This window comes from Osmia lignaria, chromosome 10 (genome assembly GCF_051020975.1).
Source record: "Osmia lignaria lignaria isolate PbOS001 chromosome 10, iyOsmLign1, whole genome shotgun sequence".
Classification (NCBI taxonomy): domain Eukaryota; kingdom Metazoa; phylum Arthropoda; class Insecta; order Hymenoptera; family Megachilidae; genus Osmia; species Osmia lignaria.
The window spans coordinates 5,680,511-5,697,195 of NC_135041.1; the positions used below are offsets into that span (position 1 = coordinate 5,680,511).

At 43.6% G+C, this 16,685-nt stretch overlaps 1 protein-coding gene across 1 annotated transcript in view; it reads right to left on the bottom strand.

Moving 5' to 3' along the window:
- The window catches only part of chinmo (Chronologically inappropriate morphogenesis), a 48,475-nt gene extending 33,184 nt beyond the window's left edge, over positions 1 to 15,291 (bottom strand). Inside the window, exons 1-2 of the mRNA XM_034336627.2 lie at positions 15,151 to 15,291; positions 6,608 to 6,835 (exon numbers count right to left, since the gene is read on the bottom strand). Of these exons, the coding sequence (XP_034192518.1) occupies positions 6,608 to 6,835; positions 15,151 to 15,226 (304 nt within the window). The 5' untranslated portion in view covers positions 15,227 to 15,291. The remainder of the gene's footprint in view (positions 1 to 6,607; positions 6,836 to 15,150) is intronic.
- Positions 15,292 to 16,685: the final 1,394 nt, after the last annotated feature.

A 16,685-nucleotide genomic window follows, 5' to 3' on the forward strand; every position in this document is an offset into this window, starting at 1 on the left:
GGTGTCAATGGCCGGCATCCTGTTGCATCAGAAGAGTAACCTTGACTCTAAGAAGTATACTTTGCTTCACTGAGTTCACGAGTTTACGAGTCAAGTACGTTCACTCCCCATTTCTCGGTCATCCCCCTTATATCGGTCATGTATCGAGCTTCTAAAACTGCTCTGCTCAACTCAACAATCTTTAACTGTACCCGTTTCCATCATATCGTTCCTTTACATTTTTATATTATTTTTCATGAAGAATAAAGGCACAATTAATTATCTTGGGGGTTGAATAATTAAATGAAAAGGACTAAGATTATTAGTGTATTAATTAAATTGTTAAAGGTTACTGCAACGAATGTTTGTGCGAACATTCTTTGAAACGCGAGAAGAAAATTGGAACAGGCCTCTTTACAGTCGCGAATAAAAATAGCGGCGCCTCCCTCTATATTTTCGAATTGCCGTTGGAAATTCAAATAACGGAAGTATACCTGTATTCGATCGTTCCCCTTATCGACTAGATAACGCGTATGACATTTTATTTACGCGTGCTGTTGGAGGCCGAATCCCGTTTACGCTACGATCAATGAACGATAACCCAAACCGCGCAAACTGCTTCGACTTTACATGAATTACTTGCTAAAAACTCGACGTGCGTTATTTTATTTTCAAGTTAGTAAAATAGACAATTACGATACTTTGATTTCTATTATAGTATTTTTGTTAATGATAGAAACTATAGGAATTGTGTTTAATTCATTGTTCGTTCCAATGAAGAATAGAGCAATTTGTGTTTAGAATATTGATGAAATGTTTATGTAGTCGTTTTCATTAAACCTTAAACTTCAAGCTGATGTACCGTGAGTGCTATTTTATGATACTTTTATGTCATCAAATTATATCAGAGTCTCTATGTTTCGAAATTCGTTACTGCAATATGGCTTACTAAGTACACTCACGATCAAAGGCTTCCCCAGGAAAAATGGTGATGTTCTGGGTTCTTGCCCTTACCTATAGGCATATTCCGATTGACGACGTAAGGGAGAAGGTCCCAAATATATATGTAGATCTATGGCTTCCCACCACACTTGCGTATGAATAGTTACGCGGAAGAATTTGAATTGATATTTATTTATTATTCATATTTTTCAAATATATACTAAATTTTATATGATTTGATACGAAATAATTCTATTTATTACCAGTAACTCCTATGCCAATCAACGCGTTAATTATAATGACAGAATTAACAGCTTGACTGGCACAGCAGAAATGTCCACATTTAAAGAGAAACAATCATTACTCTAAGCAATTAAAACTGAAAAACGAGACAGAATAATTGTTTTCCGTTATCTTTAACTAATGAATCCATTGGCAAACTAGATCTCCATCGTAATAAGTCACTCTGTGTATACACGTTTTGGGAATGAAATACAACCGGACAGGTTGCTTTATATGAACGGTGTGAAATGTAATATTTCACAACGTACAGGATACAATTGATAATTAACCACGTATGCATGCAAACACAGTGTCTATCACGCATATGTGTGCGTTTCCGTGCTAGCCTGCGTTCTCGTTGCAACACACAACGACGAGCTAGTGACACGACCTAATTTCCTGCTTATGCCCGACCCTTTTCGTTCGCCCAGATATCGTTCACTCGGTAACTGTGTCTCCGACCATATACTTTTATCTCGTTGCACTGGACACAGTGACCCAGTGAACACGACTGATCTCGATAGGTAATGATTACGTATAACTTGACCAAGGATTGGGGTGGACAACTAATTACAATCTGAATGAAAATTTCTCTTTTTCATAATTTACATTGAAGAAATTAGAAAATCGTGTAAATTGCAGTGATTGTATTAAGAATGGCTGTAATTAACTACATTTTTAATTTAAAATACATATGTATATATTTAAAGGAAAATAGTAATTTGAACCTGAGAAAAACTAACGAGATCTCGTCCATCATCTCGAAATTATTGAAAATGTGTTAGATAATCTGTCGGATTTAGGTCGTATCAAAATGAATTTTTGTCGTGTGAACGGAGCACGAAGTCGTCTTTCGCATCTGGGAACAGTGTCCGGGGATAGTTCCGTTCGAATGCCAGCAAACGGTATACGAATATTTCTAGTCTAACGTTCCACGTGTCGCTTGCACACTCCGCTTAATCTTGTGTAACGTTACGCACACAGAACGCAGGCCGTGTGTGCGCGTGTGGTAGCCTCGGAGCCGCGAGCACGCTTTCTCGTGCGCCGATAACGCTCGCGAGTTCCAATTCGTAATATGTGTAATTCGACTTTTTTTCCCGATTTTAGCTCGAATATTTTCATATCGCGGATACACGTGTTCCTATACTCGGTGCGCGACACATTTTCTTACGGCGAAAGATTTATGTATCTCGTTATCTTTCGTCGTTCGTACGTTATGCAATTGAATCGATACCAACACCGAGCTACAATTTTTATGCGCTATATTTTTATTTCTCCTGTTCGATGTGGAACTAATCAGCCACAATTAATTAGCTGGCCAGTAACGTTTTTATCGCGTTCTCTTAACATCAGGACCGAATTCAGATTTCTAAGGCCCTGTAGCTATCTTCAAGATTCCCCTTGATTCATAAATTTCATTTAAAAATTGAAATTTATTGTAAATGAAATTAAATAACATTTAACCGGAAATTTACAACGAAGGCCCTTAGATCTTCCCTTAATCTGGTGCTGCTATACACCTTTAAGACCGCACATTTGCACATTCTATCAATTTTTTACAGTTTACCTTTTTTTTTATAGCAACCTAGGAAGAGATTATGAATATAAATTCTCAAAGATTCTGATTAAGCTGGTCTAACACCCTCAAGGAAAAGCAGACTGAAACGTTTCAACTTTCATAGAAAATTCCTGCACGAAGTGGCTTGCAAGCTTAGAAAAGATACATCATACATGGCGTCCGACGCTCGCATACATACACATAAGCAAGTAGAACCGTCCTCTGCGTGCCAGTGCGTATACCACGTGCCGACATGGTCGAGCAGTGTGCATCACCTATACGGTTCGAGAAGACCGTGAAGAAGACTGTTAGATCTAACTGTAACCCAGGCCTACTTTCGGCTTCCTTTGGGCCTTCAAACGATTACATACATATACATATATTCCTCGGTGCGTACGGTGGTATATCAATGTTAGGATCGCGCGAGCATACGGCACATCCACACGCGCCTCCACGAAAGCGCGCGTTGCTCAACCATGATTCTCTTCGGAGCTATGCGTTACCCGGTCTCCCTCTATTTCCTACCAAACTCCATCGTCCTTGAACCCTTCCTACCCACCGACCTTCCTTTTCACGTTCTCACCCTCTATCGCTGAGAAAAATAAGAAAGAGCACTCGAACGGGCGACAAAGCATCGTGTTACTCTCCCTGTTTCTCTCAGCCATCGTGGCGCGGGGCTTTTCGTCGACTTTCGCCTTCCAACGGGTGGAAAAAAAGAATCACGGCCTTCGGTATCTGAGAAGAAACTTTTCCTTTCCCTTCGCCAAAAGAAATTCTACCGTCATCGGTTGATGGCTACCAGCCGATGGTTTTCGTGAAATCAGGACACGCGTGGTGTGCCTACCTTGGAGAAAGCGTTAGAAGGAGGATCGTGTTGGCGAGGAAACGGTGCTCACGAGGTTAGAAGTGGGAGAGCAGGAGGAACTTGTAAGGAAGGCGAGTTGCACGCGCGAACGGCTAAATTCATATCACGTCCATAGAAACATAAAAGAGTATCGTTTCGGAAGTGTCCTCTTCGTCTTCGTCTTCGTCTTCGTCTTCGTCTTCGTCTTCGTCTTCTCGGAGGGCAAGCAAGGGTTATCGCGAATCGCCTGGTTGGACTTTAGCTATCCAACATCGCGAGACGAAGGCCATCGACGAATTGCATGCGCCCAATGTCTCACGAAATACCGGTCACATGGCCCGATTAATTACAAACATCCTCTTGGTGACTACGAGGAAAAGATTCGAGAACAGATCACGATGATTGTGAAAGGAACCTTTCGAATGCGCTCGAGCTCTCTAGACGAATAATCCTTCTTATAATACGATTGCTCATAACTTTGAAACTATTTCTCTGGTATTTATTAGGAATATCGTGATCGGATTTCGATCAAATGATAGATGAAAGAGGAGCAAGAAACTAGCATCCGGTTCGATTGATCCAACGAAGAAGCGTAGCTCGCAAGACCGTTACGGGGAGAAAAACAGCTCGATGGCACGTGGTCAGCCAGCTAACCAATTAAGCGACCAGCTTTACGGTCTTCGCAAGCGATAGTGATTAATCGGTCGATCCAGTCGTTCACAACTTTCTCTACGTGCTGCACTTAACGGGACGCCCGTTAGCCGTCTCGGAACCGAGCTGACACGAATATCTTACGAGACGACATTCGTCGATTCGTAACGGTACTGCATCATCGATGCAATGGAAGATGCCGAAGAGGATCTTGAAAAATATTTATAAAATAATTACCTTATTTTGCATTATACAAACAATTGGTACTAAGCTGCAGCACCCTTTGATTCGAGTAAACTGAACCGAGGTCAGAAAGCAATTTGTTTCTTCAGAAAATATTTTCCTACTCCCTGCAATTCCTTCGTCAGAAAACATTTTATACATTCCGTTTATTATTACCTGCTGCTGGCATTTATTCAATAAAGAATAATAATTCTGGCGAAGCATCGCGAAGAAAACAGAAGGCTTCGAAATTATGTCTTGAAAGTTGCACATTCTTGTTTATTCAGCGTGACTGATAAAGAAACAGATATCTCTAGTTCCACATGTATAGTAACGTTATCAGAGTCGCTGATAGATCATACCGAATTTTCTGAACATCGTAACCGCCAGAGTTTCGACAGTTTTCGCTTGCCCAGTGACTCGTTATATTTGTTGCACATGATGAGTCTATTTTCGCAAGACAAAAGTGGATACGGTTTCGAGATATCTGCAATTTTTACACGAACGCGGAAATAATTAATGTTATCGCAGAGCAAATTAAATTAAACCAGGACCAAATTAAGATTTTTGAGGCCCGGAGCTATCAAACCATTGAGAACCTCTATGGCTCACAAACTTGATTTAAAAATTGAAATTTATTTTAAACAAAACTGAATAACAATTAATCGTAAAAAAATAGGACAATATTTTTTGACATAGCGAAGCGGGACCCAGGGTTGTACTCCTTCTTAGACCTTCCCTTAATCTGGCACTGTTTGCATCGACATGTATAGGAAACAAACACGAGAACTAATGGCTGTAAAGAATCAAAAATATTACGACCTGAATGATTACGATAATTAATTCCCATCAAAATTCAATACCAAAGTAACATACCACGAATGCATAATCCACAAGACTCGTCCGTTCCACTTTATTGCCGTTTCTGTCGACAGTTCGCGGTTCAATGCCGCGAACCCGTCGCATTATTAAACACACCACCATCGATTATCAATGCAGAATGCTCGTCAACGATTCGTATCAATCGCGAATGAAGAAAATCGAATTTCGATCGATCGATCGAAACTCGCACTCTCGATGGCACTCGCGACCCATTAGTCGTTGCACCGAGTCTGCGGTACGGTTGATACATAATGAATGAAGATGCACGTATCCAACTTTTATTTTTGGACCGGAAGCCGTTCACAGTTACGGCCTGCATAAACGGCGCACAAGCCACGATAAATATAAAGTTGACACGAACGATCACGATACTACCGTTGCTTTTATCTTTCGGCCTCAGATAAAAACACCTCTCTCTCTATCGTTGCAATAAAAGAAACGCGACCGGATTCTCGCTGGTTGAAAGTCGCACGCGACCGATCAAACTGAAAGACGGTACTCGTCTCGAAGAGGACGAAAGCGATGCAACCGCGAGTGCATTGCATCGCGGCTCGCCGCGAACTGCGGTTTCGCGCGACGAATCCGTAAGAATGTTGCACATTCGTCGGGGGAAATCGCACACCAGTGTACGTGCGTATGCACGTATGTTCGCACACGCATACACACGTACAGAGGGACAGGAGCGTTTGTATAAAGGCGATGTGCAAAGCAGCCGAGATTCGCATGCACACATCGACTGACTCTGCGCGAGTGGAGACTCGCCCCACGCGATTGGGTGAAACAGGGGTAGGGGCGGGCCAATCCGCGGCCGCTGCACTTGGCTTGCACTCGCACACGTGCACCGCTTGCAAAGCGGCGGCGTGCAACTGCAATCGGGAGGTCGACAGGTGAGCGTATTCGCGCGCAAGGAGTGATGGCGCCTCTTTGGTCAGACATGGAGGCGAGGCTTCCGGCCACGTGAATGGCTCGTTTCGAGCCGCGATCGACGCCCGTTTTTCGTACGAAAATTTTTCACTTAATTGTTGACTGATAAGAAAAGGAACGCGCTTGCTGGTCGACTTCAAAATACACCGATTACGCGATATCGACTCGATCGACCGGGCATTCGATTCTTTCGCGCGTGCAACGAAAAGTGTATTACTCATTGAAACGTTGCATTCAACGGTGATTTTAAATTTCTTTCTTTAATATAATAAAGGTTCTTCTTTAGATTAATTAATTGGTAGATAGTAAAAAAGAGAACTTACCCTCGCAGAATAGGGTGACATCGGTAAGACTCTCGCTTTTGAACAAATTCGAGAACGCTGTCGCCAAGTTGCTACCGAAGCTATTCCACTTGAGACAGAACTGATGCTGATGAGAGTCCATGATGCCACCCTTAGGCCCAACTCCGTGACCTTCGCCACCCCTGTCTCTGCCACCTTCGTGTAAGTATTTTCCTTCTTGATCGCGCTCGTGCCCAACAGTTCGTCCAGCTGTACAGAGAAAGTTAATCTTTGTTTATTCCTCGTTAACGATCGCTCGATTAAACGAATAATTTAAGAAGTAAGGAATTTTCAAGATTCATCGATTCGATTCGCATACAGGAAATTCTGATTCGTAAATGAAAGATCGTGCGAGCAAATCGGTCGGCTAACCGCGTTCGCATCGTACCGTGTCGTGGAAACTTCAACCGGATTTCCGCGGTGCGCGATAAAAGCTCGAGCGAAACCTACCGATGCCGAGGAGCGTATTACCGTCCGCTCGAAACAGGCTCAACGGGAACACCGATGCATCGGTGATCAGAGGGACATTCACAGGAAGATTCGACGATCCTCCAAGACACGGGTACACTCGAAGAAACGACAGCACCGTTTCTCGTATTTTCCCCGGTTTCCCGATCGAACGCGAACCACTTGCGAATCCTCGAGCTCCGGACTGGAGTTGAAACTCACTGAACAGAGTGCTTTCCGCACCGGTCTCGCGTACACGTGTCCACGCAGCACATGATCCACGAAAAGTGTTCTCCGCTCGCACTGATCCCGCGGCTTGTTCTCGTAACGAGCACGGATAACGAGCGAGAAGACGTGAAAGAAGAAGCGGAGAGACGGTAACCACCGGTACTTTCGTTGCGTATCCGAACACTGGTCGCGTACACACTGATGGGCCGAGTCTACGTTTTACCCGTCCGAAATCGAGTCACCGACTTGCATCGCGCATCGCCGCGACGAGGAAAGAATCACGCGTACCTCTCTCTCTCTTTCTCTCTCTCTCTATCTTTCTCACGTACACATGCGTGTACACGCGGTAGCTATCTCCCTCTTATTTTCACCGTCTCTCTTATCGAACACGCGCGCACCGTCCGTCTCGGTTGCACTCGCGGTAGAAACGAACAGATAGCCCGCGGTGTCTTGGCCCGCGCGGGAGGATCGTACCGCGAACGTACGGGAACGATGTGTCCGGTGCTGTCAGGCGAGAGAAAGAGGACGAAAGTCGTGTCGCGTGGTGCCTTGTCGCGGTGGAAAGAACGTGAATATGGGTCATCGGTGCCGATGCAAATGCGGTTCAACGAAATAGTGTGAGTTCTGTGCTTTCGTGGGACCGGTGGCGGTAGCGCGATGGAAGAAGAGGGAAGGTCGTGTAGGTGGGAGGAGGGGAACGGTTGGTTCAGTAGGGGAAGTAAGATTCGACTTTTTCGAAGAGGGTGGGGCTAGATTGCTTAAGGCTAGAACTTTAGTTCGCGTGCTCCTCTGTGCCCCCTCTCTTATCACGTGTACTCTTTGCGCTACTCTTCGCGTTTCTATCTTTCTCTTTCTTTCTTTCCTATTGCTTTGTCCTATTGCTTCGAATATCCCCTCTAACGTTTCTAAGGTATCGCGGGTCCCCGCCACTTTCTAATCTAACACGTGCCAGGGCCGAAACGCGGATACGTGGCGCCACTCGGCAAGAACAACCGCGGGGACGTGGAAGGGATCGTTTTGTTGCACGCTACTCTTCGTTACCACGGGCCACTCGATTACGTCACTGCCGCTCGAAATGTTTCAGCGGGCACGGACTCTGCATGGCTGAATGCATCGTGGACTTTGTAAGATTACGCTTTATATTCAAATTCACGAATCGATTAAGCCAGTTAATCTGAAAAAAAAAACTCTCGATATTACACAGCATGTTTCAGTGTTTACAAAAATATTTTATGTTTTTGTAATTTCACGTGCTAAAAAGTATGCTAAACTATGCATTAATTCATTTACAAAGACCTCGTAATTGCCTTGGGCTTCGTCGAAACTTGCAAAACAAACGGGAATGACTGTACTAAGAATTCGGTGAACAAGTTCTTAAACACACGCTCGTCAGATCTTACGTAATGCTACCGGTCTCGATCTTAGAGAAGGGCGTTAAACGAAATGAGAATAATAAACGAAGATAGGTGGTTGGTAGATGAAATTGCAGAATGGGATGCATAACGTACTGGTTTGCTGGAGGCGCGACTATACGGGCGTACGTTCGAGTCGAGGTCACGGAGCGAATTTACGAGTTGCCGAGTGAACCGGGACGAAATGATCGGCTCGCGTCATTCTTCGTTCTGACAATAGCCCTTCCAATGTTTGCAGCAAGCTGCACGTAAATCTGTTGCATATTCTCGTCAGCTGAAAAGTTTCCATCGTCGCTCGTGTCGTTCGATCACGTTCCACGCAAGCGTTTACGCGATTCCGTCGTTAACTACGAAACGATGCATCGTTCGAGCGAAGAATATCTCGGAAAAAGTGACACGGGATTGCATAGTCAGCACGTTTTACTATCTAGAAAGCGTGCGTCGAAACGATCAAGTAGAATAAACTCGTGTGGATCAGACGGATAGTAGAATCGTACGAAGCATTAGGCTACCTCGAGGTTCCCCGATAAAACAGTGTCTAACATTTCGACACGTGTATGAAACTGAACGATAGCAATTCTACTTCTTAACGATAGAGCATAGCAGAGATTCAAATCTAATATCATTTGTCAAAACACCAATGTCAGGGGATAATTGATCAACTCCACTCCACGCCCTGAAAACGGCACCAACCAGCCACGTAGCTGCGTACGTCCCTGATCTGCCAAAATTTAGTGTGCACTCCCTGCCACGGCATTGCGTGCGTGCAAGACGCGTCGAGTCTTCCGAGGGGCAGAAGAGAGAAAAGGGGAAAAGAGCGTAGGAGTCGTGGGGAGACGAGAGAGAAGCACGCGGGACCGAGATAGATATAACACCAAAGAGTAATGAAAGGAAGGGGTACGGAAACGAGTGGGGAAAGAGAGAGCGAGACAGAGAAGTTAGATGGAAATTCAGTCGCTCGAGGCATCGTTGTGTGCCATTTAGCGATGGTTACTCCGATTCTCCTTGATTAAACTATAAACAATTTTCAAAATCTCTAAATCTTCAAACTACATCACCGCAAAACACTCGATTCAGGTATCCAAAGCAAAGATTCCTAATTCAAGGGTTCAAAAATGAGTTCTTTGGGAAACTAAAAATTACTCGAAACAAATTGAAAAATTTTGATCGTTAATTGTAAATGATTGGCGGGTTTCGAAGCCATCGCTACTTGCGTGGCGCTCCGTGGTAAAGGAAAGCGAAAGGGAGGGAGAGGTTGTAATAGAGAGAGAAAGAGAGAAAGAGTGGAGCAATTGCGACAGCGAGGATAGGGGAGGGAGATATTACGCACGGAGGGGAAACGGTCAAAAGTGGGGTTGAATGAGGGGGGATCGGTTGGGAGGGAGGGTCGCGGGAGGATGGAGGAGGCTCAAGGTCGCTGCGGGGCCGCACGCGCGCCCCTGGCCACGCACACAAACGCGTTGCACGCGCACGCACACGCGTACGCACACGCTTGCGCATCGGCTGGCTGCAACACGGGCGTGTGCACAAGGGGTGGCGGGGGTGCGAGCGCGCTGCAGCGCACACGCGCATCGCTGCGCGCACGCGCCTTCCACCAGATACCGTGTATACAAACGTGCGTGCGCGTGTGCGTGTCATTGACGGTGATTTCGCGCGAACGTGTGCCGTATGCGTGTGGGTGCGCGAACGAGCACCGTATTTCGGCGGTTCTCCTACGGCGACGCGTATTATGTCACCAGGTCCAGGCTGCGGAGATAACGCACTGCGTTGTATGGATTTTTTCAGACTCGCGATAGAAAGCGTCAAACTGACTCGCGGAGGGGACGATGACTCGTTCGGGGCGGTAAATTGGAAAAGGACACGGAGATATGTTTTAATTGCTTGGCTATAGATCGAAGGAGGATGTAAAAATCCTGCAAACTATCAGATTCATAGAATCGTTGATTCTTGCAAAATGTCAGCTTAAAGATCCAATTAACGTTAACTATCGAATTGATATTCTGTCGCTTTCAATAGTGTGGCGCTATACTTAACACGTTCACTATTGGAGAGGTCGTCAGTAGCTGGCGTTTCAAATTTTATACAGTCAAATTATTAGAGAAATAGGAGGAAAACAAGCCTTGAATAACGTTAGTATTTTACTAATACAAAATGTTCATTGTCAATGTAATATTTAACGTGTTAAAGGTTCCTCGAGAATAAGATGGATGGTTGAAAAGATAATAGTTTAGGGTAGAATCAATGTTGACGGAATAGGCGCGAAAGTATATTCCAAGTAACAAAACAAGGTACCAAAGAGACACTCTATAACGTTAATTACTATGCGTGCATGTTACGGGCCATTGTAATTCAGCAGGCGATGCCACACCGCGTGTAAATGCAATTAGCTACGATCACTATAATTCGACACTTTAACCCTTTCAAGCGATGATTGCATAAGTTATTAGTCACAAAAAAGCCAAGATTTTTTTACTATTTACGATTATTATATAACAGTCCTAGCATAAAAATTAACCCTCGGACGGCGGACCATGGAGAGAGCCCCAATTTTAATTTAATTTTCTATTTCATATTATTTTCATTTTCTACATTTATACATGTATATGTATAATCTCGTGTATATGTATTGTCCCAGGCTCCGCTGTACAAGGGATGAAACAGTTTTTAGAAAATGAATAATTAGTACAAACTTCGGAATCTGAAAAATTATGAAAGGAACTTTGCAAAATTGTTTAAAATGAATTAAGATACAATATAACAGAGTAAAATGGAATACTACAACAACTGTGATAGCGAAATGGCAATGTTCTGAACGAGTATTCCGGGGAAAGAGTTGCCGTTGTTTTTCTCTCAGGCAGAAAACTGCATTAGTGCATTACGCTGTGTAGCCGGTAACTGAATTATTTAGTCGATTCAATTAAGGACCCTGCTCGGTGTGCCCAATAGGTACGAGAGCGTGGCACAGCTTTGATAACCCACTCTATTAACCAGCACTACGGATCAGTCAAAGCCACGAGTTACTGTTCGAGTACCATAGATAAGGATGTGCATTTTCTTACGAAACGGATATACCGCTGAGAAGAAAAGTGCTCGAGGATAATTTCGAACGGGAACTTAAAAGCAACACAATGTATCTAACATTATCTCGTTACCCCATTTCTTAATATATCTACCACGTATCTGGTAGACTACAGTCCAGAGATTCGTATGAAAATTAAGATCCTACATTTTAATAATAAATTAGCACGATTTCTAATTAACGTAATTGGGAAAGTTATGAAAAGATTTGAATAAATATTTGCTTGTAAACGTTAAATAAACAAGGAAATGATTGCAGCAATAAGATTACGGCGTTTGCCGTTCCATCCTTTTCCTCTACTGAAATTCGAGTAGACTTGCAGTGCTGCAAAAGCGAGGTAGCATAACAGAGCCGACTGATAACGTTGAAAATACATTCTACGAAGGAGCTGCCCCTGAAGTGTAGTCAATACTGCAGCCAACGATGCCTACCGCAGCACTGTTTCCCCCTTATCCAACGATCCCCTGGTAGCTTCCGTTGCCGAATGAAAGAGGAAGCGAGATAGAGAGAAGGACGAGATTTGCGTGAATCCCGAATCCCGGTAATAATTGCCGAGGGGTAGGGAAAATGCAGAGAAAAGGGTTCTCGTCTGATGAAAATTTCGGCCTGAAAATGCAAACGTGCTCGCAGGGTGTAACGTAATATCAGCGTACGATCGAGAAGTCTGGCGAACTAATGAATTATTGAAATTCTTTAAGAAACATTTTTAAGTAGAAGATATGACAATATTTTATATTTAAAAAAATATATTAAATACTATATAGGAAGGTATATTGCAATATTGTACTACTGTAGAGAAATACCTGGATAATTTCATTAACATCAAACATGCAGGTGTTTCTTTATACAAAGAACAACTGGGAAATACTTTTCTGTCGGTTCTTACGAATCGATGCAAGGATCTTGATGTAAACGCGGATACAATTTGTTTCGGTGACACCACAATTTGTTAACTGTCTCTAGGCTCGTTCATGGGATATTAATGAAACACATGTCACTGTTGCATGCAACAAGCTGCGTGCAACCGTATAGATTAAATATTTGTATCTTTGAAATTTATCCATTAAATTGATCTGCATTCATGGGTGATAATTTACTGATAGCAGATGGTGAAGGTTTTCACTTTCACATCAAATGTTAGAGAATTACAATAAATCGTCAAAAAATTTGATATCTTTCCCTCTTTGATGTTTCTCTCCAAACTGTAAAAGAATCGCCTTTTTCGTAGAAAAAATCGTCGCCAAGTCGACTGAAACAAAAGTATCGCAGGGGTACAATTCGGAAACACGTGTAAATCTTCTTATCGATGTGACAACCGCGGATCTGACAACTTACCACTTCGAGAAAACGTAAATAGCGAAAGGCGAGAATCGGGGCCACGAGAACGCGGGAAACGGTGACGAAATCGAGCGTAGAATGTTACGCTCGAGCGGAAACGCGTGAAAAAGGAATTGGTACGATCGACGAGAGACAATTTCATGGTTTAAATAGGAATCCACGAAGAAACGGGGGAACAAATAACCGTAAGCGATGGATTTTCTAAGTCGACGTTTCGACTAACGTTCAACTATCTAAAATGTAACTGTACTTCCTAGCTATGATTTCTGATCATTTTGATCACTGATAGAAGAAATCCAATATAATATTTCCAAGAACATATTAAAATTAATTTCCTTGGTTTCCCAAACTTTTGAAAATTACTGTAATAAACTGTAATATAAAAATTTAAGAAATTACTGTAATAAACTTCATTAAAAACAAGAAAAATTTAAATAAATAAATTATAAATACTCCTTATATCAGCATCCAATCATATTTTGTCATAAACGCGCTGAAAGGAAGGGGTCAATTTCTTTCGAAAAAAAAAAAAACTCATAAGAAAATTTCTACATGAAATGAAACCGACGAACAGGAAGAAAGAAGCGTAATAAATAACTACGGTGAAACGCAACTGTTCAGAGATAGGGAGTTGGTTGCGCCTCAAAAGCGATCCTTACATTTATAAACAGGCGATAACTCCAAACGAACGTGCGCGTTTCAGACTGACGCATGCAATAAACGAAAAACAATATATGGTTACGCATCGGCACGCTCAACCTGCTAGAGATCGGTTGCACCGCAATTATTCTACCAGAAAAAAAGGAACTGGTTACTCTGTACAAAACAGGAATATCATCATTTGTTGCAACGCACCAGCGAGGATCTAAGAAGACCATGGGAAATGCGCGCCAAAGTAAGTACTATGACGCCTAGAAATAAAATCCATCCAGGAATATCAGGAATTTTTATTCCTTTACTTTATAAAATGTGTTAACTGAAAAAATATTTCCACTCCGAAAGAAAACAATCCTCGAAATAAGGGTTGCAAACTATATTTTGCAAAATATTTCGAAAACTACTTATTGCAGAAGAAATGATGAAAAGTATGATTTGTTTGTCTGAATGATAAATTTTCTCGTTTAAATTAAAAAAAAAAAAAAAATGGTGAAGAATAAGAGTGCACTGTTTCCGATCGGCAGACCCGCAGAAAGCATGGCGGAGCAATTTAAGCGGGAGACGTACACGGAAGCATAAGGGTCTCTATAGGACCTCACGAAATGAACGCAGTTTCCGTCAGGTACCGTTACGGGGTGTTGCACACGCCGATGAAACGTGCACGTAGCACGTGCACGAGCTGCATAAAATTGGACGAAGGAAACGCGAGTTGTACGGGCGAACTGTAAATGTACGTAACGGTGAGTCGACGACTGGGCCAAGAACGTGCACGATACTATCCGTTTATCAAAACGAAGGATTAATGAGAGTAGGAGGCATCCGGTTCTCACGAAGTAGAAAAAGAGTCGTTACGATAAGACGGATCAATTTGGACTGAACTGGGGTGTGTTCAGAATCAACTCGGAATTGGATTATCCGAAGGGGTTGAAATGAAGAATTTGATTGAAATCTATACGAATTATCTGTTCAAAACTTCTCTACTTTGAGAAGTAAATTATTAATCAAACAACGCGAGTTGTCATTAATGTCTTCTTCAAATACCTAAGGAAGAGCAAGGTTAAACAAGTGTCACCCTGTGCTCCAATATCACCCTTAATCGGACACATTAATGACCAAAATCGTTCGATCTTCCTTATCCAAGCATTCGTGCAAGCGAGATAGAGTTACCTGTCGATCTAGGATCAGCAGCAACACACCGAGGCGCGCGAAACGAGTCACAAATTATCAGAAAGATCGATCGTTCGGTCATCGATGCGTTCGATCGCGGTCGCAAACGATCGATCGAAGTACCTCGAAGAATCCGGGAGGGAAAAAAGGTGGTAACAGATCGGATGAAAACAAATGAACAGGTGAACACGGTGTACCTGGCGGATGAAGCCACCATGGATTGACCAGGGATGGTTGTTGGTTGCCGTGGCCCTCGCCGACAGGGGCGTACATCCTCCTCCGACTACGTCACGCCCGTCACTGCCGTCCTGTGCGGCTGCACCCCCGACTGTCTTCAACCCATAACCCACCGCTCCTCCCGGGATTCCTGTCATTTCCCCTTCCTCCACGTACGCAAGAGGGTTGCAAGGTTACCGGTACCCCCTCTTCCTCGCCCTCACCCACGCTTACACAACGAACCAACCGCCCCCAGCCCCGCCACGGCTACCAACCACCTCACCGCGACCACCTCGAACGCGTTCAAGGTGGAGGAACAGCCGCCTCCACCGTCGAGCGACGCACCCCCGTCGGTTCGCTACGCAGGCAACCGGCCGGCCAGCCACAGCCATCACTTTCGCTAGAAAGTACTCGGCCCGTTACGAGGGCGACCTCTCGGCCAGGGCTGACGTTGCAAAGGGCGAGCATGGTGAACTTCGTGCTTTTTTCCATTTCTTTTTTTTCTTTCCTTCCTTCGTTACACCTTTTTTCTGCAAGCGAACCAACGTTCACCACCGAGCGAGCCTAAAGGCTCTTACTCTGAATCGATAAGATAATTTGACTAGCACGCTGCCGAACAAAAATGAGGATCGTACACGAGGCAACGATGGAGCAACGTTCGTGAATCGACCAAATACAAACCGTTGCTATGTAATCGACGCTGTCGGTATTCTACCCTCTTTCCTTCAAATCTCCTATCTCTACCGTGTTTTCATATTTCGAGCTCGATATGTTTGTTACGTTTTAAGGGAAAGTAGAATGTTCTATGCATTTTGTAGAAATCTAGAGATATAATTGCTTCCCATGGTTGTTTTGAAATTTTGATTAGAACAATGGCACAGAAGATCGAAATCGTTTATCTCGAATACCGGCACGCCAGAAATGTACCCGAAATGCGATCCGTTAGATTAACCCAGGTGACTACCGAGTGTGTTTCGTTCACGGGTGGACAACTCCTGGCGTCAACGCATTAATTACCCTCCTTCTGTGTACCCGCGTCTTCATTGTAACCGCGATAAGAAGGAAGTTAATGAGAAGTATCCTGGCTAAGTGACGTTTAGAATAATGCCACGAAGAGCACCCTTTGCGTTACATCTTCCCAATTAATGAAATTAACATATGGATAAATGAACGTTGCTTTGGGCCATGTATCAGTCTCATTTGAATATATAATTTTCTAATTACATAGGACTTTGAAAAATCGGATCATCTTACAGCATGGAATAACTAAAATTTAGTCGACGATGGAAACGAATTTCAACGCGAATTACGACCATGATTCCCTTTCACCCTGGCTCGCATAACTAGCATTGCTCGATAATTAAGGCAATGTCTCGCATACCGGGATACCTCGTTCACCCTCTGCAAAATTTTTTTTACCGAAGCGGAAACGAGTCCACTGGATGTGGTGCATCGAGGATCGTTGGGCCGATATAAAATTTCTCGAGCACGCGTGCTCCCGCCGGGAAATTCCGCG